This window comes from Pan troglodytes, chromosome 11, assembly GCF_028858775.2.
Source record: "Pan troglodytes isolate AG18354 chromosome 11, NHGRI_mPanTro3-v2.0_pri, whole genome shotgun sequence".
NCBI classification, from domain to species: domain Eukaryota; kingdom Metazoa; phylum Chordata; class Mammalia; order Primates; family Hominidae; genus Pan; species Pan troglodytes.
This window is the reverse complement of record NC_072409.2, coordinates 49,447,617-49,471,845: the sequence shown is the minus strand read 5'-3', so window position 1 is coordinate 49,471,845 and position 24,229 is coordinate 49,447,617. Positions and strand designations below refer to the sequence as shown.

Below are 24,229 nucleotides of genomic sequence, written 5' to 3'. Positions count from 1 at the left end.
TAGGTCAGAGCCAACCTTTGCACACTAGCTTTCTCCCACACAAACGGTCCATTTTAGCCTCTCTGTCCCACTTGCTATGTAAAGAGGAGGCCAGTGCTTGGCATAACTGTTCTGGTAGCGATGCTTGTTACAACTCATGATGAAATGTCCCAACGCAAGTGAGGACGCAGCTGCCCGCCCCAGAGCTAGTAAGGTGAGTCCTCTAGGAGTACATCTGCCTGGATGCATTTTCATTCCGCAGCCTTGATGAATGGGACGAGGCTTTGTTGTGACTGTTTTTTAAGCAGTCCCCCAGGGAATCACTGAAAATACCTACTTCTTAGAGAAAAGTTTCAAGCTCCCCTCCTCTCTTTTGTGAGGCAATACAAAATCCATCATCCAAATGAAAGATACTTTTCACAACAGCCTTTATTGCCTGCAGACTTACATGTATAGTCCTTTAAACAATTAACTGTTTAGAAAATGGTTGTTTCTCTCAACCCTTGAGCCAGTTATTCCACGCTGGTAAGACCCTTTCACAGAAATGTAACAAGGTGCATTTTATAGAAAACATCTAATTAAATCACCAGTTTCATGCTTTTAAGTTGTATCTACAAGTGCAAAACCGCAACACCCAAATGTTTTTAGTATCTAAGTCAGATACCCAAAAGTTAGCTCCATAATCAGAAATGCGCACACCACTGTTCCGATAATAAAGGCACATTTTCCAATAACCAATTATAACAAGAAGTGCAGCATTACCTAAATTGGGTGTGTCATCTTCCCCTCCTGGGTCACAGGATGACACCTGGGGATGCGATGCCGTGCCTGCACTTGGCGATCCCAGGAGCACAGAAATGCACCAGACAGATCATGAAGGGCTCATGCTTGGAAACCACACCATTTCCTGACAGAGTGAAGGAATCCCTGTGGATTTATCGAAAGGGAGGAGGGAATTTAAGCTAATTCTCTTCACCTGCTGTGTTGTCAAATTTCCAAAACACTGACCAGGTAACTTAGGTTTTTTCATTTGTCATAGAACAAAGATTAGAGAACTTGAAATTCGTTTTGCATTTCCACTCCTCAGGGATGTCAAAAAAGCCAGTTCTGTTCCAGCACAAAGTAGAAAGTGGTGAATTGGCAATATGCCAAGACATAGACTGTTACAGTAATTCTTTTTGTTTCACAAAAGTTAATGGAAACAAAACAACTTTCAGATAATATTCATTTGTCAGTATGTATAATTTGCCATCCAAATGCTTTTTAAAAAGTTATTATCTTATTATTACACATTAAATTTACATGGAGTTGTCTCCTAATCCTGGGATTTTAACACCAAATGTTTAATTCTGAATACAAAGAAACATTCACATACTTAATTTTACAATATTCTGGAACAAGTTATATTCAAAAGTCAAATGAACAGAGAACATTCCACTTGCAACCAACACATAGTTGTTAACAAAATTAACCCCATTAATATTTAAAGACAGATTTATCCATTAATGCCTGTTTTAATTGTCACTTGATTTTGATGGTTAGAAACTTTGGTTATGGTAAAAATGATCACATGAGTGGGAATTCATTACCTCAAAGCTCAGGACCACAGCTCCCCATGTGCATGTTTTTCTGTCTGCAGTATTTCAAGGTGAGACAACAAAATAGACACCTAAAATTGTATGAGATTTTATTCCTGGTGCTTTTTCAGCAAGAACCGTTTTTCCAGACCTAGGGAAGGAGCCTGTGTGTTTTTGGCCTGAAGGATTCATCAATTCAGAGCATCTGTGACAGCCAGGAGGAGGAAAGAAGGGAGGCTGGGATCACCTCCCGCCCCTTCTAGCATCTCTACTGAGAGTGACAACTCCAGGCTGTCCACCCCCATCCTGAGCCTTCCACACTCTTCTCCATGCCACTAACACTCAGTATCTGACGCCTGCAGTGCGAAGCCTCCAGAGTCCCCAGACTGACCTGGGCACTCCACCCTTGCTGGTTCTAGTTTACCTGGACACACGGGTACCTTAAGGCTTGTCACACTCCAACACCTTTGTGTGTGTGTGTGTCTTTATTTCTTTCTAGGTTATAAACTCAGGCAGAGGCCTCATACATTCACTTCTCTATCCCACCATCCCAGTACAGGGCCGGCCACATATTAACTAATGCACAAATGAGGCCAAGAAGCTGGCTAGAAATCCCAAGAAACTGTGCCAAGTATATGCAGCTGCACCTGGGAATACACGAAAGCATGACATCACGAGCGCAGCCTCCTCCACCACACCTTCCCTTTCTCCTCCTTCCCTGCTGGCGTCAGACAGCTATGCATGGCTGCATGAAGGAAGATCTAAATCTAGACTTGTTTTATCCTCCCCTTCCCGTCTTCTCACCTTTATTCTGCCTCCACCTTCTTCTTTCTTTGTCTTCCCCCGCTGGCTTCTCTGTCATTTCCCACAGTGGGTTCCCCCAACCCCTGTGGTCCTCATGTCCTGTTCTTGTTCTCTTTGTGCTGGATCCCACATCCTACAGCATCCAGGACCATCCTCCATGGCTGATGCCACAGCCTGCCAATTCCCAAATTCTTCACGTTTGTTTGACTTCCTACTTAGCTGTAAAACCAAAGCCCAGGGAGGAGTCCCAAGGTGCACAACACAGAGCCAATCTGCGTGTGTACAGAGATGCAGATCCAGGTTTAATCAATGTAAGTATATGCGTATATGTATATACATATGCAATTCACATTCACAAGTCCTGGTATAAAGTTGCAATTTTTCTGGCTGTTATAAAATATGCCAGTTTTAAAACTGTGCATTTGTTGCTTGCAAACTTATAAATATGTATAAACCCCATTATAAATAAATTGTGGCTGGCAGATGGCATTTAAGCTGCCAGCAATGGTTGCATGGAGTTATAAATGCTTATTAATTCTCCACTTTTAAATTCACAGCACGGACCCTGGGATCTGTGACATGAAGTGGTGTGAAAACATAATTATAAATTAGAGGGGGGAAAGCCATCAATAAGAGACAGGTAAGGGCTGGAAACTCTCACTAGTGAGTGGTTCTCAAAGTCAAGACTTCAGAGCAGCTGCACCAGCATCACCTCGAGATTTTTTGAAATGCAAATTCCCGGGCCCCACTCCAGACCTAGGGAGTCAGGAACTTGGCGGGGCCAGGGGGTGGTGGAAGGGCCTGCAATCTTTGTCTGAACCAGCTCACAGGGTGGTTCTGATGCCTGCCTTCCACTCCAAGTCTGCTTGTCACGAACGCCTGTCTCAGCTCAGGGACATCCCCGGCTTAGGAAGTAAGCTCAGGTGTGTGCAGGGCCAGTCAGAAATTGTTTCCAGAAACAGCCTTTCATAAGTGATAGACTTGGTGAATAAATACCCCAGCTGTCTCCCCGCCTTGCTGGGTGAACTCTGGGGTGTCAGCTCTGTCTCTCGGGGTTCCCCAGTGGGATTCAGCTCCAGTTGTGCACATGACGGTAACTTACTTGATAATGCACGCCTTCCTCATCAGCTTCCTTCTCTCCCTACTTCCGGGATCTTCACTCACATAAACTACATACCCTCAAGTCCTCTCTCAGGGTCTCCTTCTGGAGGAACCCCAACTAAGAGGAAATAGAAACACTGTCTCTCCCATCTGAATGACTCAGGCTTTTATGCATTTTGAGATGGAGCACAGATGTAGAACCCCTGGAGGGAAGCACTGCTTGCCATTTCCATGGGGCAGGGGGCTAGCTTTACGTGCAGGCCCAGGACTGTGAGTCCTGTGCTCTTTCCTAAGTTGATCCCCAGCCCCTTGCATGGCTCCAGTTTCCTCTTCTGAAAAGCAGGGCCCTCTACTGGGCTGTCTTACCAAGCTCCCTTCCCTGTGATCCTGTGTGGAGCTGACAGTTCTAGGTTGGCACTATGTCCAGGAGTGGGTTTGTCCTCTTCATCTTTCTTAGAGCCAGCTTTGAAAGTTCCACGGGAGAACCTGAGTATTACTCTGAAACCCACTGCAAGGTCTGTCTGAGTCCTGCAATGACCTCTTTGCAATCTTTCCACAATCTTCCCACTCACTCCCAATCCTACTGTCACCGTCCACAGAAAGGGATTTATGGACAGCATGCAAAGTTGGGCCAGCGAGAGAGAACCAATGGGCACGCTGGGAATGCACAATTTTAGAAAATCATTGCGCTTATATGTTTCATATATTTGTGGATCCCCAGCACGCCCTCAAGCTGGGAACATGTATAGCCCTGTAGTGTAGAGCACGCCAAGGCTCAGAGAAATCCAGCAACCCGCCTGAGTCCACGCCGTTCTGGGTGTGCCAGGGTGGAGGCTGGATGGAGGTATCTACTCGTGGCCCGCATTGCCTCTGCCCTGGAAAGGCCTATAGTCTGAGGCTTCTGCCCAGCTCAGCCCAACAGAAAAGAAATGTGTGACTGCCTTCAGGTGGCAGCCAGTTTGGAGGAAATGAGGACCCAGACGTCCATCTTCAAGCACTGCTTATAGAAAGAAGCTACCCAAGTGTCGGACGCTACTGAAAAGGAAAGCTTTATTTTGGGAGCTGGGGGCCACCTTCAGAATCCCAGCACCAGGCATGGAAGTTGGGCTGGACACACATGTCCACTGTTCCCCTGGCACATGGGCCCTTTAGGGTCCACCCTCCCCTGGGCCTGTCCTTCCTTTTAAGTTAGGCCTTTACGTACACACATGGCTTGTCATTTCCTGTCTTTATTAGAAATTACCCACAACTTCCTCCACCTCCAGGAGGCCCTAAAGAAGGCCATATATGGCCCAATCAGGCCTTTGTCCATTATCCCAACATCATAGATGGCCTGACAAAATAGCCGCTCGCTCATCAAGGCTGAGCGGACGCCCAGTCTTTGGGTGCTTCAAATATAAAAAACAGCAACAGTGGTGTCTTAAGCACAGGATTAAAGATTGAGTCATTTGACTGCGGTGTTTTTCACCTCCCCACCCGATTCTCCAGTTAGCTACTCAGAGGCAGCCTTGGAGGTCAAGAATCAAAGCTGACTTAAACCACAATGAGCACCCCCATGAGAGGCCCAGCCGGCCTCCGTGGGACAGAGATGTCATTTGAAGCACAGCTGATTCATTCGTGGGGTTAGGGGAGGTGGGTGGGGGTCTCTAGGGCCACTCGGTAAGGGCAGAGGGGCCGTTTTAGGACTGCTGGCCCCCACCTTGTACTCCCAGAAGACATAGAGTTTGGGGTTAAGTGTTGGGGGTGCCCATTGGAGGGGCAGCAGGGCCCACGTGCACTCTGCAGGACCAGGGTGGCCCAGCACAGCAGCAGCGACTGTGCCCTGGAAGCCTGAGGCCCTGGAACGCAAGGCCTAATGCCATTCCCGCTGCGTTCATTGTTCAGCTTCCCTGCCCTGCCCAGGCAGAGATGTGGCCTGAGAAAGTGTGGGGAAGAGGGGCCCAGGCTAGACAGGGAGGAGCCTCCATTGCTTTTGCCTTGGAATCCTGAGCTCAAAGCACAGGCTGGCACATAGCAGGGCTCAGGAAAGGGTGAGTGAGCAGAAGAGCTCTGCAGCCAGATGACAACATGGCCTCCAGCAAGGTGTGGCACCAGCCCCAGCCTCAGTTTCCCCATGTGTCTGTGATGCTGACAGGAATGGCCCACCACACAGTGCTGGAGGGAAGAGTTAGGATAACTAATGTGTGCTCTAACCCACTTTACAAATGGGAGGGAACAAAGATTAGAAAATCGCTGCCATCTGCTATGTCTGAAGCCTGCTCACTTCACTGGCACTATTCTAGTGTAACCAATATATAATCTGAGCTTAAAAATGTATATTTTGAATTAATATTAAAAAGAAAAAATTCGACTCCAATACTTTAAATTTCCTAAATTGATTCTCATGCAAAAAATATTATATATATTTTCTATCACCATCGAACTAGACACTGACTTCACAGCAAGAGTTACTAAAGCTGCAGGTTACCATTCAAGTCCCCCCAAGAGAAAAATAAAGTAAATCAAATGTTACAGCATTCACAGCTCCTAACTTGCATTTCCTACTTTGCTATTGTCCCTGAATGTTATAATAGCATTTTGACCTTTCACAAGTGGGGAATGCATGAATGTTGAAAGAAGGTCATTTCGCACATTTTTCTATGTGGTGCACATTCGTGCACAGGTGGGTCAGAGCTGTGTGTGTCTCTCCAGGGCTCCCAGCCTCCCAGAGGACAGACGTGCAGGGCAGCTCTCAGAGCACCCAAGTCTATGCTGTCTTGGGGCAGGAGCCTGATGCAGCTGCTGCCAGCATCCCCGTGGAGCCATCTGCTTCTGGATTACTAAGCAGAGTATCCACATGATGCCTGAAGCCAAAACCATTTCAGGAAACAGCAGTGCAGTCTACAGTAGTGTCAGAGTCTCCAGAGTTTCAATCCACTGCAGAACATTCTAGAACACTGACTTCACTGTCATCTCAAATTCATTGGACCCTCAAAGGCAAAGACTCCCTAGAAGGTCATGTATGAAGGCTGGGGCCTGCCCTGACTCATCCTCACTGGTTAGCTCTAACCTGTCCTTCCATCTGGCCACACGCACACCCCAAGGCAGAAATGGGGCTCATACCATTGGCATTAGAACTTAGCAGTATTATTATCTGCCAGATTTTTCAGTCTCCTCATAACTCTCCTTACAGGATGAGATTTATCACTATCCAACTCTAAGCGTGTTTAGTGTGTCTTTCTGTTCTGCTGACCCGTACCCTACAGGGTGCTGTACCCTGTGGGGTCTCACCAGAACGAGAGCCAAGCTGCCAGCAAGCAAATGGATCCATCTATTCTTTAAAGGGCATCTGTGAAAATCACAGGGCAGTCTCAGCCCAGATAGTATTTGAAAGGTATAAACATTGCCAGCTTTCTAACACCAAATGACTCCTCAGGAAATGACAGTATTTTACCTGGAAGAAAGGGAGTCAAGACAAAGAGTGGGGGCAGGCACATGCTCTTCCCTGCAGCAACTGAGAAACCTTGTTGTTGGGACAGCAGGCCTTTCCCCCATCCCTCATGCCAGAGGCAGTACCTCAAATGGATTCCAGTGACTCCTGGGTTTCTGGCACATGCAGCCCCAGAAGCCTCAATACCTGAGTCTTCGGGACTGAGCTCTGGGATGGGTGCCTGCTCTTGCTGTCACACAGGCTTCTCCCCTATTGTATAAGGCGGGCGGGGGACTTTACTAGCAACTACCATAAGCAGCCTGTAGTCAACCGCTGACTAGAGGGAGACACAAACCAGGAATTTGCCCCGACCACCCTTCTACAAATACCCATTTTAGCATTAGATACATGAGAACAGGGAAGCACTTGTCAATCAAAATCTTGGTTGGTGAAGCTTATTTTGTGCCATTTTGGCATGAAATGAATTCCCAAGTACTCCTCGCACAACTGGGGTCAAGGGTGGCGGGGCCCTGTGCTCAGCAGGACCCGGAGAAGCTGGAGTGCCACCTGTTCTTTAGTGAAGCTGCAGCGAGTTGTGTGGTGCTGGACACGCCAGGCACGTGGAGTGCAGTGCAGGGAGCACAGGAGGTGTCCCAGGGAGGCCAAGGGAGGATGCCCGCTCCCACCAGCAAGCACAGCCATGCCTCAGAACCAGTATCTCATAGCTTTCAGTGCAGGGCTAGGCATGCTCTGAGCAGCATGCCTTGCGATTCCCTCACAATTCTGTGTTTCTATTCCCCTCCAGTTGTGCTTATTAGGTAAAACTGCAGGCTACACCTTCCTAGTGGCATTTCCCGGTGGGATGGGTCAGTTGAATTAAATTTTTGCCTGGACAACTACAGTTAAACTTTTTTTTTTTCCATTAAAAACATATAGCACAGAACATTAGTCTTACATCTTTCTTAGTCTTAAAAAATATAAATATAGAGGGATAATTTGTACAGGATGTATAGGTATGTACACCTTTAATATGCATATGAGAAATTCAGAACCAAGTTTATGAAACTTGACCTTAAAGGAAGCCTTCCTTTTGAAGCTTTTGAAGAAGGCTCTGAGCCACAGGCAGCTGTCCCAGTTCCAGCAGCCCTGATTCTAGTCCACTCCAGGTCCTCCTGACCTGGTGCGCAGTGCTGGGAGCAGTGCTGGCCAGGTCACTGCTTCCTCTCCACTGGCTGCTGGAGACACAGCTCACTCCCTGCAGAGACAATGGGCAGGCTGCTTTCTAGGTGGTGGTTGATGAGGTGGCTGATACTGTCAAAGACTCTGTCCTTTGTCCGGATCTACGAATGAAGCAAAGGAAAGGTTAAGCACATCTCACAGGCAGCAAAAAGAGAACATGGTTTGCTCAGAATCAGCCAGACCATCTGAACTGGCCCAGAAGGAAAGGAGGAGGGGACAAGGGGCTTCCACCACTTTAGAGATGCTGTCTGCAAAGAGCAATGGCCAATCCATTTCATTGGTTGGGCTCACCTCCAAACTACCTGAAGACCTTTCAGTAACCATAAGCCCAGGCCCCTAGGACTCAGCTCTGGAATGTCCCAGCCCACTGTCCTATAGGCATGGCCTCCTCCACCTTCACCAACCAAGGTCACCTCACCTGTCTCTCCTGCTCCCTCCCTGGCCCTCTCAGGATAGCCCTGAACTGGGCTCTGCAGGCTCCCATGACCCTCCCACCTCTAGGCCTTTGCATGGACATCTCCCGGCCCAGAATTAGTGTCTTCCACCTGAGCCTGGCCCTACCTCAATGCCAGCACCTCCAGGCAGCCTTCCTTCCTCTCCAGACATCCTGGGCACCCACCAGGGGCAAGCCTCACAGTTCCCCAGAGGAGCTCCTGTTGCCCCTGCATTCCCCCACTGGAGAGTGAGCCAGGCTGGGTCAGAGGTACAGGCTCCGTGTTCCTGGGCTTTCAATTCTACAGCCTGCCCATAAACTTTTAATGCCATGTTAGGGGAGAGGAGGTTGAACACTCTGCCCTGCTTGCTGGCCTGCACTGTGGTCCCTGGGGTCCATCAGCCGCCTCCACTCTGAGCTGGCACATTCACAGATATCACTCACACTTGAAAAAGGTGGGGTGGGGCCTGTCAGGAGCAATCTTTCGAGGAGGTCTGGACACAATCTCCTGGGAGTTGCATGTTTGATAAGTGGGAGATGGGGGCAGAAAGCAGCCACCTGGCTAGGTCCATTCACCCTCACAGGCCACCCTCGTGGCTATGCTCGAGGGTCAGCTGAATTCCCTGGCTTCGCTCTCCAGCCTTAGCAGTGGTCTCCTCTCCATCAGTGTGTGCAGATGAGTTTCCAGGAGCCCATCCTATCATGGGACACCCAGCTCTCCTCGCCCTCCTGCAGGGACTCCTGAGGCAATGTTCATTCTCCTGTTTTCCCCAATATTCTCTTTTCCCCAAATTCTCATTGTGACTCCTGCTTCCACTAATGTGGCCACTCTTGCCCCTCCCCCTCCATCAACCTACCAAAGAAACATCAGCCTCTGGACTTTCAACCCCCATCCTGCTCCCATCCCAAATCTATACTTCAGGTGTGCCTATTGGAAATCCCCACCCAAGGTGCTCTGAGAAGTTCATACCATCTGCTCATGGCTCTACCAATTAGCACCTGAAGGAACAGAAAAACTTTGAAATTAGAATGTTTTCCCCCTGCAGGAACCCTCTCCCCCCATCTCTGTAAGCACCAGAGGGAGAAGAGCTCTCAGGACCAGAGGGTCTCCTGATTGTTGGGCACTAAGCCTCACTAAGGATGTAACCTGTTGGGCAAGTTCAAAAGGAAGCTTTTTGCAAGACTTCCCAGCATCTTTCTACTGAGGTTGTTTAATTCTCTTGGGGCTCCTCAGCATTCCTGCCCCAGAAAGACCCCCTGAGTAACTCAAGAAGCATACTTATTTGGAAGCCAGGGGCACCCAGGAACTCAGCTTGAGACCAGTATTGGGGTGTTGCCTTAACATTGACTCCTTACTCTCATTCCTTAATGACTGACACTCACGTAAGTTCTGGGTGAACTGGAATGGGTGAAGAGTGATTTAGGGCAGGGAAGTGTCTGAGACAATAGTCTCAATGTGGTCTCACCTCCAATACTCCTGAGGACCTTTTAGTAGCCACAGCCCAGGCCCCAGGCCAATTCCATAAGGAGCTCAGGGTGGGGCCTGGACACCAAGTGTCTTAGGCTCCTCCAGTGATTCCAACATGCTGCCAAAGCTGAGAACCACCAGTTAGCATATTTCAGTATACAGGCTGGCCAACATAAACACACATATATGTATTTACTGACTAAGGAAATAGAGAGGCTAGTTCACTTCATTGCCATAAATACTCAAGTCTGGCTTCTGCCCAGAGAACTTATAGCCAACAGAACTCTCTGTGTGGACCCACCCGTTATGCACTAGAAATTCTGATGGCTGATTAAAACCACTGGGCAGCCAGGACAAACTTAGACTCCAGACACACCTGCAAGGATTCTGCCACAGTGAAGACACATGGAATGTTAACCCCAGACAACTGGTTGAGGCTGTGCATCGTAAAGAGGAAATAAAAATCAAGATGAAAGCCTTCATTCTAGTCAGGCTACAGAAGAGACTAAAATGTGCATATACTAGAAATTAAGAAAAGTCTAAAATTAATCATCTAAGCTTCCACCTTAGGAAACTAGAAAAAGAAGAACAAATTAATCTAAAGTAAGCAGGAGGAAAGAAATAATAGATAAAAATTAGGGCAGAAATCAATAAATTGAAAACAGCAAATCAGTAGAAAAAATAAATGAAACCAAAAGCTTGTTCTTTGAAAATATCAATAAAATTGATAAACCTCTAGCCAGGCTAAGAAAAAAAGATGATAAGGCCCAAAAAACCTCTAGCCAGGCTAAGAAAAAAAGATGATAAGACCCAAATTATCAATATAAGAAAGAAAAGAGGGGACCCCACAACAGATCCCAAGAACATTAAGAAGACAATAAAGAAATACAGGAATAACGGAATTCAACTTTGTGACCAGTTTATCAGGATCTTATTTGCATTTGGTTTACAATATTCCCAACATATGATAGGTTTATTGGGATGTAAGCTCATCCTAGGTTGAGGAACATCTGTATTATGGATGGCTCTATGCTCATAAATTTGATAATCTAAATTTAAAAATTCCTTGAAAGACACAACTTGCCAAAACTCACACAAGAAGAAATAAACAAGGAGAATAGGCATATATGTATTAAAGAAATTGAACCAATAATTAATAACCTTCTGAAACAGAAAACACAAGGCCTAGATGGGTTCACTAGTGAATTCCATCAAGCATTTAAGGAATAATTTATTTCAATTCCCTACAATCTTTCTCAGAAGATAGAATCAGAGAACATACTTCCTCATTCTATGAAGCCAGCATTACCTGAATACCAAATCCAAACAAAGATATTAAAAGAAAACTATAGTGCAATATCTCTTATGAACATAGATGCAAAAATGCTCAACAAATATTGGCAAATTGAACCCAACAATGTATAAAAAGAATTATACACCACAACCAAGTGGAATTTATTTCAGGTATGCGAAGTTGGTCCAATATTCAGAAATCAATTGCTTTTATCCATCATGTTAAAGAAGAAAAATCACATGAGCATATCAATGGATGCAGACAAAGCATTTGACAAAATCCAACAAATCTTACCAAGAGATTTTTTCTTTAAAAAAAAGGTCTTTTTTTTCCACAAACAATGGAAACACATTCCATGCTCATGGATAGGAAGAATCAATATCGTGAAAATGGCCATACTGTCCAAAGTAATTTATAGATTCAATGCTATCCCCATCAAGCTACCATTGACTTTCTTCATAGAATTAGAAAAAACTACTTTAAATTTCATACGGAACCAAAAAAGAGCCCACATAGCCAAGACAATTGTAAGCAGAAAGAACAAAGCTGGAGGCGTCATACTACCTGACTTCAAATTATACTACAAGGCTACAGTAACCAAAACAGCATGGTACTAGTACTGAAACAGATATATAAACCAATGGAATAAAACAGAGGCCTCAGAAATAACACCACACATATACTACCATCTGATCTTTGACAAACCTGACAGAAACATGCAATGGGGAAAGGATTCACTATTTAATAAATGGTGTTGGGAAAACTGGCTAGCCCTATGCAGAAAACAGAAACTGGACCCCTTTATTACATCTTATATAAAAATTAACTCAAGATGAATTAAAGACTTAAATGTAAGACCTAAAACCATAAAAACCGTAGAAGAAAACCTAGGCAATACATTCAGGACAAAGGCATGGGCAAAGACTTCATGACTAAAATACAAAAAGCAATGGCAACAAAAGCCAAAATTGACAAATGGGATCTAATTAAACAAAAGAACTTCTGCACAGCAAAAGAAACTATCATCAGAGTGAACAGGTAACCTACAGAATGGGAGAAAATTTTTGCAATCTACCCATCTGACAAAGGGCTAATATCCAGAATCTACAAAGAACTTAAACAAAGTTACATGAAAAAAACAACCCCATCAAAAAGTGGCCAAAGGATATGAACAGACACTTTTCAAAAGAAGACATTTATTCAGCCAACAAACGTATGAAAAGAAGCTCATCATCAGTGGTGATTACAGAAATGCAAATCAAAACCACAATGAGATACTATCTCATGCCAGTTAGAGTGGTGATCATTAAAAAGTCAGGAAACAACAGATGCTGGAGAGGATGTGGAAAAATAGGAACACTTTTACACTGTTGGTGGGAGTGTAAATTAGTTCAAACATTGTGGAAGACAGTGTGGTGATTCCTCAAAGATCTAGAACCAGAAATACCATTTGACCCAGCAATTCCATTACTCGGTATATACCCAAAGGATTTTAAATCATTCTACTAAAAAGACACATGCACACGTGCATTTATTGCAGCACTGTTCACATTAGCAAAGACTTGGAACCAATCCAAATGCTCATCAATGATAGACCGGATAAAGAAAATGTGGCATATACACCATGGAATACTATGCAGCCATAAAAAAAGGATGAGTTCATGTCCTTTGCAGGGACATGGATGAAGCTGGAAACCATCATTCTCAGCAAACTAACACAGGAACAGAAAACCAAACACCACATGCCCTCACTCATAAGTGGGAATTGAACAATGAGAACACATGGACACAGGGAGGGGAACATCACACACCAGGGCCTGTCAGGGGGTGGGGGGCTAGGGATAGCATTAGGAGAAATACCTAATGTAGATGATGGGTTGATAGGCACAGCAAACCATCATGGCACGTGTATACCTATGTAACAAACCTGCATGTTCTGCACAGGTATCCCAGAACTTAAACTGTAATTTAAAAATGTTATTAAAAAAAAAAAACTCTTGATAAAGTAGTTTTTTTCTTTCTTTTTTTCTTTTTTCTTTTCTTTTTTTTTTTTTTTAAAGAAAACCCTCTTGATAAAGTAGGAGAGGAAATTCCTCAACTTGATAAAGAATATCTATGGGCTGGGCATGGTGGCTCATACCTGTAATCCCAGCACTTTGGGAGGCCAAGGCAGGCGGATCATTTGAGGTCAGGAGTTTAAGATCAGCCTGGCCAACACAGTGTAACCCCATCTCTACCAAAAAAAATTCAAAAATTAGCCGGACGTCGTGGTGGGTACCTGTAATCCCAGCTACTTGGAAGGCCGAGGCAGGAAAATCGCTTGAACCTGGGAGATGGAGGCTGCAGTGAACTGAGATCATGCCACTGCACTCCAGCCTGAGCGACAGAGCAAGACTCTGTCTCAGAGAAAAAAAAAAGAATATCTACAAAAAAACCCTACCGCTAACATTATATCTGATACTGAGGAACTCAAAAATCAAGAACAAGACAAGGATATTCCCTCTCACCACTCCATTTCAATATCGTACTGGAAGTCCTAATATTCCAAAGAAAACCTATAGAATTTCTTTTTTGATTTCATTTTTGTAAACCATTATTGCTAAAAATGTGTTGCCATTTTTAGGTAGAAGTCTCTAAGGTTTCACGGCAGCTTAATTAATATATGCCTCTTCTCTAAGCTGGGGAAGAAGTGCGCACTTGAATCTGTGTGGCCTGTGGTCAGAAGGCCTCACCTACAGTGTCCAAAAGTAAGACAGTAAGATAGAAAAGAAAAAAAAGGCATACTGATTGGGAAGGAAAAAATGAAACTGCCTTTGTTCACAGATGGCATGATTGTCTAGAAGAAAAACTCCTTGAACTAATTGTGATTATAGTAAGGTTGCAGGACATAAGGTAAATATACAAAAGTTAATCACTTTCCTATATATCAGCAATGAACACGTGGAATTTAAAATTTAAAATGCAATACCATTTACATTGGCACCCCTGAAAATGAAATAGGTATAAATCTAACAAAATACCTATGAGATCTATATGAGGAAAACTACAAAAGTCCAATAAAAGAAATCAAAGAAGAACTAAATAAATGAAGAGATATTTCATATTTATGGATAGGAATACTCAATATTGTCAAGGTGTCAGTTCTTTACAATATTTATTAAATAATATCAAATAAAGTCTATTTAAAAACAAAAATAATAAATGAATATTCAGCTTGAGAGCACTGGGTGGGACTCGGTTTTCAGGGAGAGAAGCTGGAGGAAGTGAGGTTTTACAAAGAAATGAAAGCAACATCTCCTACTCCTAAAACAAGGGCACTTTGGAGCCTCTGGAATGGTTCATAGTAAGGAATTACTTCTTTGATTTGATTTTTGTAGACCGTTACTGTTAAAAACGTGTATTGTTTTTAGGTAGAGATCCCCAAGGTTTCACAGCAGCTTAATTAAAATATGCTTCTTCCCTAGGCTAGGGCAGAAATGAACACTCAGCTCTGTGTGGCCTGTGGTCAGCAGGCATCACCCCCAGTGCCCAAAAGTAAGGAGAGTGGGGGTCAGGTTAAGGGGTGAAAGAGGGAGAGGTGACAGGGGGTTGGAAGGTGGAAGATAGGAAGGGTGGGGGTGAGAGGTGAAGGTGGAGGGTGAGAGGCAGCAGGGCAGGGAGGTGGGGTGCCAGTTGTGGGGCAGACTCCTTTGTGCCACATTGTGGGTGTGGGGGCCTCTGTGGTCTGTGGACAACAGCAGGTCTGACTTGTCATATTCATCCTTCCCTCTGGGCCTCCTTCAGGTCCCCAGGTGGTTGGTGGGAAGGTGAGGGCTCCTCCTCTGGCTGTGACGTACGTCCAAGTCAAAGCAGGACAAAACAGGGACAGTTTCTGGTGCCAGGATCTAGGGGGACATTAAACTATCACCAGCAACAGAATGAGACGGATAAATCGTCCTTACAGAATCCCTTGCAGGGGCTGGCACAAAACCGCCCTCATGTGCAGTAGGAGATGCAGGCCCAGGAGGAGAGCAAAGTGGGCAGGCCAACCTCAGTATGTGGGTGTTGCGAGTGGAATGTACAGGCATAGGGGAGGGGACACAGGTGAGTCCCCCTCACCAACTCTCCACATCTCCTCTATCAGCAGTGACTAAGCTGGGCACAAATGTCTGTTTGCAGGGTTGTGTGTCTGGGTGGAGCTCTGCCACTGGGTGCGGTACCTTGGTGATCCTCCAAAGTGCCCAGTGGTGGAAGGATGCAGGGGAGAGCCTCCTGCCCTATGGTGGCACACATGGGCCTCATGAGGACACTCAGGGCTTGGGGAGGTGCCCAGGGGAGCTGTAGGGATCTGCTGAGCTGCAGCCCCAGTTTGACCTCACAGGGACATTTCACACTGAGCTTCAGCGCCCACACAGGAGATGCCCGCCAGTTGCACCACCCTTCTGGAACACTAATATTCTAGCAGAATCAGGTTTGAAACTTTTGTTCCAACTGTATGGAAAGTACACTCGTGTTAGTATTGACTATCATCACTGCCAATTCTACCTTAAAAACGATTTTTCAGGAGCTCTGCAGCTGGATAGAGGGGTAGTCTCCTTCTGCCTCAGGGAAAAGCCCAGGCTACCTTGGGAACTGTGCCATCTCCATGAAACCTCCAGGACAGCATTTGATGAGTCACTGCTCAAGAAACCACAAAGAAGTCTTCACTCAGCTGCCAGAGTAGGGAGGCCAACACCACCGCACTCAATGTCCCCACAGCCATGACCTCAGTGACCAAAGACAGCACCAGATTGGCTCACAGAGTGGAAGGCCTAGGCCCAGGTCACCTCTGGGAAAGCATGGCTGACCCACAAAACTAACCTGAAACCTGTGTAAAAACCCACAAACCAGAAGCAAACCAGGCAGAGAGAAGGAAGTACCACAGGAAAGTGAGCAGTGGCTCTCCCTGAACCCTGCCTGGATGCTGGGGCTCACCTGCCTTGGGCCATCCCAGGTGAGGCTCCTCTGTCCTGCACCAGGTGGAAACTGAGGGTTTCCGGCACCCCTCGGGGCCAGTAGAACACAGTGCTAGGAATCTGAACCTTGAGAGCTGGAGGGCTCCTTCCGAATTGCCTGGTGTTGCCCTCTAAGACGTTTCTTTTTTAGCCATGGAACAACTCTGTCACACACAGCCCTACCTGGATACCCAGGATATATGACTTGGGAATAAAATGGGAGGAGGTCGGCCCTGGAGCATTCTCAGGACTCTGCCTGCCCCTGGGGGCTTCCAGAGCAAGACTACGGGGTGGTCTTTCCCACTCAGAACTTCCACGGAATGGGTAAGTCACACGACTTGCCCGAGCCAGAGGTGACTGAATGGGCTGCGTAATTTCCATATTTCCTTCGTAGCGAACAAAGGCACAATGTCAATGAGAGAAGTCAGCTGGTCCTCCAGCAAACAGAACTGAGGCCTCAGTTCATTTTGCTGAGCAGGGAACTCCACCCCACCCCACATCCCCCCACAGGGCTGGACCATGATCTTAGCCAAGACCCAGGGCAGGAACCTGAAGAGCCTCGGGCACTATTTAAACACTTTGGCGGTCCCCTCGGGGCTCCAGGAGCCTAGAAGGAGATTCAAGGACACTTCAGCGCAGGAAGGGAGGGTTGGGGGAGGGGGGAAATTCCTACAGTGGGGAAAGCTCAGACCTCCCACTTCCTTCTTCAAAGCCTGCTCCACCAGTCTGGCCACTGTCACCTGTGGCTTTGCGGCGGGATAGGTAGTCAAGGAAGTTTTTGGGACGTGGCAACCGTGGGACGTACAGTCAACACAATAAGCCTCAGCATTCACACTGTAGTCCAGCTAATTCAAGCACAGCTATCTTCAGTAAGGAATTTCCCCTTCTAGAAAGCATGCACACTTTAAATTTACTTGTCCTCAGAATGACCCTTTGCTCATCATAATAGCAAAAAAACACAACCCTGGGTGGAGATTTAAGATGCTAATGAGATGTGACTTATGAAGAAGCATGTACAGCTACTGCGCATGTGCACCCAGAGGACCATCCGAACATGCTTATAGCAACACCTCCTTATGAATAATCATGAAAGCCTCCCATAAAGGGAGTCTCCCCTAGTGCCCGTCTTTAAAATAAGTGCATCTTATTTATTTATGGATTTGTCTCATCCTTACCCCGAAGCCTGCCCTGAATTCTCTTACGGTGTACTGTCTATTCTGCACCTAACTTTCAAAATATTCTTTCTCCTTTGTAATAAATTGCACTATTTTGCATCTCCCTTGCTGTGTTGTCTTTTGCTCAAATTCTTCTAAATCAAGAAGACAAGAACTGAGGTCTCACAACAACCATAAACAGCTTGGAAGGTTTTTCCAGGCATGTGATGGGTTTGAGTGAATCAGCCACTCCTGGCCTTGCCTTCTTTGGAAGGGAGGGCAGGCGCAGGCTTCCTCTATGAGAAGCGAACACTCAGGGAGAGAGGTCAACCTGGGGCCTCAGGCCCACCCTGATCTTAGCATGAGAGCTGATTGCCCTTCAGGAGTCAGGAGCCCAGAATAAACTCTGAGGCCAGCTTGATAAGCCTTATCAACAAGGTCTCTTTGAGTTGCTTACAATATTTTTAATCATCTGAGAAATTCTAAGAGTAGAAGAAAATCAGATCCCACAGATCAAAGCTGCCAGCAGCTCAGTGGGAAGGAATCAAGCTCCATGCATTCAGAAAGGCTGTGTTTATTTAGGCCCAAGGATGCTTGGGAGCCTGAGAAGCAACTCAAAAGTGTGGGAAATTAAAATCGTTAAGAAATATGCAGCGTATTCTGATTTCCCAAATCTGCCATTGAGGCCATAACCAATCTTACTGTTTCTCTTCTCTGCCACAACCTCCAGAAAACTGCTTGGCTTGGGGGAGGTGGAACTTCTTCCTGGCTACTTCTTTTACCATCTATTCTTACATACTTTCCAGAAATTCAGTAGAAATTAATTTTTCAAATTTTATTCATCCAAGCATCTAGATGATCCACTTCTGTGTTTAACTGGCCATAGACAGCAGAACAGAATCAGAAGGTATGACTACATAGAGAAAAACCACTGGCCAAGATATCACAAGTCATCAGTTCAAATCCTGTTTCTACTGCTAATGTGCTCTGTTTGCCTGACAAGTTACCTAACATATCCTTCCTCATTTTTAAAAGGGTCTGTTGCCTAGACCTGTGGTTCCCAACTCTAGCCCCTGAAGGGCTTGTGAAAGTTCAGACTACTGCCTCATCTCCATCCCACATATCCAGGCCCCATTCCGAGTTCCTGACTCAGCAGATCTGGGGTGGGAGCTGAGGATCTCGTTTCTAAGCAAGCTCTCTGATGCTGAAGCTGCTAGATTAACGGCTGGCCTAGAACAGCAGCTCCAGCTGTGGGTGTGATTCGTAAGTTACCTGTAATGCAACAATGCCTTCCCAGTTCACTCAGCCCCCTCTCATTGTCCAATCAGAAACAAACAGCTCCTCTCAGGATGCTCCCCTGATGTGTAAAGGGCATGGTCATCCCAAGCCATTACCCTTGAAGCCCTTTCTCTCCTGGGTGCACAAGCAGCATCCTGTGCATCTTATTTATTTATGGATTTGTTTATTTTTATTTATTTATTTAGAAACAGGGTTTCACTCTGTCACCCAGGCTGGAGTGCAATGGTACGATCATAGTTCACTACAGCCTCAAACTCCTGGGCTCAAGCCATCCTCCTGCCTCAGCCTCCTGAGTAGCTGGGACTACAGGTGCACTCCACCACTCCCTGTGTGCGTTATTAAGTACTGCCTGTCCTGCTCAGTCCAGTGCAGTGACAAGTGAGAAGACAGTTTTGAGCACCTGCCACAACTTGGCCTGCCACCTGCTAATGACACTCCTTATAGCAAGTTACTGACCTCTCTGTAAGATGGCTATCGCGAGTCCTGCTTCACAGGACCGTTGTCAGAATGAAAGGATTAATACAAGTGAAGTAGTTAGTACAGTGCATGGCATCAAGGACATGCTGGGGAACATTTGCTATTCCTATTTTCTTAACCACACTGCACAGTTTAACCTTACACTGGAGGTGATGGCATCCCAGAAGGATTCTGAGCAGGGAATGGACATCAGCAGAGCCTCCTGCAGGGTGGGCTGGGGCTGTCACTGGGAGTCCAGGTGGGTCAGGAGGAAGAGGCAGCTTACAGGGATATTTAGGGGACTTTGTTCAGCATCTGAATGCAGAGTATGAGAAGAGAGGTGTGGTGTGGCGGGGAACCCAGGAGGGGCAGCTGGGGCTGAGGAGGTGGGGACAACACCTTCCACTGCAGACGCCATGGACTTCAATTGCCTGGGAAACGTGTAAGTGGAGTTGCCCTGTGGGCAGTTAGAAATACTGGTTAAAATTTTTCCATTAATGACGACACTCCATCAATGACAAAATGATTACATCTGCCCCTTCTAAAGGGTCACATTCCTAGAAGAGGCAAAGCCGTCAGATGGGGACATCTTGTGATTAAAACATGAGTTATCCTGGAACAGGTCACACACACACACACACACACACACGCACACGTACGCACACACACATACACACACACACAGGGGCTGACTGACCTTTGCCCACTTTCTCACTTCTGCTGGATCCACTGAGAGACCCCACCCCACCTCCAGGCTTGTAGGTTCATGCCTGGATCCAGCCTAACCCAGGTGTGATGTAGACCTGTCCCAGACACAGACATGCTGCCCAAGCCTCTCCTACATTTGAAATTAAGATGTGATCCAGGTCCATCCCAAACCTGAAGGCTGAGCCACAGAGCTGGGCCCACATCAGCCCCCAGGGCTGCAATGTGTAAACTAAAAATAAAATTTGAAGCCTCCCAACCATCAGAATGAACCCATCCTCTCAGCCAAGGCCATTCCAAAGTTAACCTGAAAAACTAGGTCAGGCCATGATGGGAAGTGGGGGTCAGACATGCCTCATTATATCTTCCTCCCTTTGGAATTCAGGCACAACTGACCAGCAGTAACATTTAAACAGAGACCTTAAGACTTCTGTAGCAATAAGACACCCAATTCCAGCCTGACTCTAGCATAGCATCACATGACAGATAGCAGGCCCTGAAAGAGATTAAAGTATTTTACCCTAAAATATATATCCTTGGCAATATGTCTTTGACATATTTTGAAATGGCCCTGCAAAGCTGTCTCTTGTGGGGAAAATCTGTATTCTGTAGAGAATCCCTTTCCCTTTCCAGGTCTTTTCCTTTATCCAGGAGAGAATTAAGTAAGAGTCTGGTACCTTTTTAAGTCTGATGAGAAACATTGGCTGGGCACAGTGGCTCACACCTGTAATCCCAGCACTTTGGGAGGCCAAGGCAGGCGGACCACCTGAGGTCAGGGGTTCGAGACCAGCCTGGCCAACATGGTGAAACCTCATCTCCACTAAAAATACACACACACACACCAAATTAGCTGGGCATGGTGGTGCATGCCTGTAATCCAGCTGCTCAGGAGGCTGAGGCAGGAGAATCGCTTGAACCCAGGAGGTGGAGGTTGCAGTGAGCTGAGATTGTGCCACTGCACTCTAGCCTGGGTGACAAGAGTGAAACTACATCTCAAAAAAAAAAAAAGAAAAGAAAAAGAAACATCTACAGTCTTTTCTCTCTGAAGCCTGCTACCTGGAGGTTTCATCTGCATGGTAAAACCTTGGTCTCCACAACCCCTTATCTTAACCCGGACAATCCCTTCTAATGATTCCAGGCCTTTAGATAAACTCTTTCAACCAATTGCCAATCAGAAAATCTTTGAATCCACCTACAACCTGGAAGCCCCCTACTTCACATTGTCCCGCCTTTCTAGACCAAACCAATGTACATCTTACATGTATGGATTAATATCTTATGTATAAAATCAAGCTGTAGCTTGACCACCCTGGGCACATGCTCTCAGGATCTCCTGGGGCTGTGTCACTGCCATGTCCTTAACTTTGGCTAAATAAACTTCTGAAATGATTGAGATTTGTCTCAGATATTTTTTGGTTTACAAATGCCAAGAGCCCAGCTTGGAACCCTGTCCGCCCAGGGCTTACATGCCCACAAGCAACCCCTTTGCCTGGGCGAGCACTCACTTTCCACCTGAAGAGTGAGCCTGACCTTGAATCCCTGCACACCTGGGCCCTTGGACAAGTCCTCTCTTCCATGCTCCTGTGGTTTTCTGGACCAGCCTTGTCCAGGGAAAGGAGGAGACTCCTGGTCTTCCCTGGCCCTGTTGCTTCTGGATCTCACTTCCTTTTCTAGTTCCGAGCTACTGAGAAGCCCCTTGTCACCTCCAAGGTTGCCCAAGAGTCAGCAAAGTCTGTTCTTGATAATAGAAATGAAAAAATGGTAGAGAACTGACCGTGGTGACCAAACAGGAAATGTGTAGGAAATTGTTCCCAGTCAGAATTTCTTCAGAGCCTGGTCAGAGAAGAGCAGAGAAGCTGTGGACACAGCTCTGAGTTCCCCTGGGGCTAGACTCATTGTCCTGGTCATTTGTGTATTTACACAGAAAAGAGAGGAAACTTCCTTACCAGTTATTAAGTGAGCATGATGCTAAAATTTACCCATGTGTTTTCATTTCTTTAATTTTGCTTGATTTTGAAGTTTTTGACAGTGGACAACTAGTGATGGGTGAAATGCCGATTTTTTTTTTTTTTTGAGACTGAGTCTCGCTGTCGCCCAGGCTGGAGTGCAGTGGCACAATCTCGGCTCACTGCAGGCTCTGCTCCCCAGGTTCACGCCATTCTGCCTCAGCCTCCCGAGTAGCTGGGACTACAGTCACCTGCCACCTCACCCGGCTAATTTTTTGTATTTTTAGTAGAAACGGGGTTTCACCGTGTTAGCCAGGATGGTCACAATCCCCTGACCTCGTGATCCGCCTGCCTCGGCCTCCCAAAGTGCTGGGATTACAGGCATAAGCCACTGTGCCCAGCCGAAATGCTAATTTTTTATAGCAGTTAGGATGAGTACAGGAATTGCCCTATCCCACCTTCTCCGAACCCAGAAAAAGGACAGTGCAGGAATTAACAACTTCTAAAAACAAAAGGGAAGGAGGCAGTGATCTCAACACATTACGGACTAACAGAAAAGATGGAAGTATGTTGAAGGATAAAAGAGAGTGAGGAGGAGGGCAGCCTAGAATGCATGGCAGGGGAGTCTTGCAGTGGAGGAGAGGGACCCTTGCAACAGTGGGAGGGAGGGCAGCCAGGCTGCAGAAAGACCACTCCTCAGTAACTGAGCCTGCAGCTCCCGCTGCTCCCAACTCCTTACAGCCAAACTAGCATTTTGCCTTTGGGGAAGAAGTCTAGGGAACATTTATCCAAAGAAATTAAACATGCTGCCTGGGGAGAATTAAGGCAGTAGGAGGAGGATGGTGACCCTAAGTAAAGAACTCTTGGGAGGCACCCAGGCTAAAAGTCCAAGCCCCCTCCCCTTCTCAACCTAAAGTCTAAACTTCAGATGACAAAACCACGCCCACACATGTCATTCCCTCTATCCTCTGCCCACATCACCTCCACACACACAATTCACACATAATCTCAGTCAGTCTTCTGATACTGGGGACAGACTAGAGGGAAAGAGAGCTGTATGCATCACAGCAGAAGAGAACAACCCCAGGAAAATCCATCCAGCCTCTTGTTCTGAAATCTCATGGTGTAAGAATGCCAGACATCTTAAAAACACCAGCACCATGAAGAGAAAGATCATGATGAGCAAACCAACACCTGCCTCAGAAGATAATTTGGAAAATAGAAAAAAAAGTTAAACAACTTATATTAATATATATAGATTATATCTATATAGATATAGATTAATATAGATTATATCTAGATATATGTCTAATCTAGATATAGATATATATATTACACACATGTTTATGTGTATATATGCTATATATAGATATAGATTATCTATATAGATATCTATATAGAATATAGATATAGCTATCTATATAGAGAGATAATCTATATCTATATATTCTATATATATCTATATATAGATATATATTCTATATATATCTATATATAGATATATATTCTATATATATCTATATATAGATATATTCTATATATCTATATATAGAGTATATATTCATATATAGATATATATTCTATATATAGATATATATTCTCTATATAGATATAGATATAGAGAGATAATCTATATCTATATATAGCATATATATTACACACAAACATGTGTGTAATATATATCTATATAGAGATTAGATATATATCTAGATATAATCTATATCTATTAATCTATATCTATATAGATATAATCTATATCTATTAATATAAGTTTTTAAATTTTTCTGTTTTCCAAATTATCTTCTGAGGCAGAATATATATATAGATATAGATATCTATATAGATATCTATAGAGATAATCTATATATAGATCTAGATTATATCTATATTATACACACATAAGTTTGTATGATAGTCAAGAAAAGCTCCCAGAACATAGAACATAATTTCAAAGAACTGGAAACTTTTTGGAAAGACAAGAGACAAGGTCAATCCAGAAGGTCTACTCCCTCAACCAGGAGTTCTGAGATGAAAAAATATAGAAGGCAGGAAATTATCAAAAATATTATATAAGAAAATTGTTCTGATTTAAAAGAAAACACAAGTCTTCAGAATGAAAGTGTTCATCAAGTTCCTAGAACAATGAATAGAAAAAGACACACATGTAGATTCATGCCTATGTCATTACAGAACACAAAGATAAAAGAAAAAATTAAAAATTTATAGAAAAAAACAACCATAAGGGATGAAGAATCACACCAGTCATACTACAACTAACCATACTTTTAATCAAAAGTGACTAAAAAACATATTTTCAGACATGCAAGGATGAGAAAATTTATGCTCATGCACCTCTTCCGAGAAAGGCACTTAAGGAAGCAGTCTGGTGAAA

The 24,229-nt window shown here is 45.1% G+C and overlaps 2 protein-coding genes across 3 annotated transcripts in view; one reads left to right on the top strand and one right to left on the bottom strand.

The window, feature by feature from the left end:
• Positions 1–390: 390 nt before the first annotated feature.
• Positions 391–24,229, bottom strand: part of SHC3 (SHC adaptor protein 3) — a 171,638-nt gene continuing 147,799 nt past the window's right edge. Inside the window, exon 12 of one of the 2 annotated variants that reach the window (XM_520118.9) lies at positions 391–8,210. In XM_520118.9, coding sequence (XP_520118.3) covers positions 8,082–8,210 — 129 coding nt within the window. In that variant the 3' untranslated portion in view covers positions 391–8,081. The remainder of the gene's footprint in view (positions 8,211–24,229) is intronic. The other variant, XM_009456850.5, reaches the window with a different exon arrangement.
• On the top strand, positions 2,144–2,803 carry LOC104007918 (uncharacterized). Its single transcript, XM_054658250.1, has one exon. It carries the CDS (start codon positions 2,144–2,146, stop codon positions 2,801–2,803), a length of 660 nt encoding a protein of 219 aa, XP_054514225.1.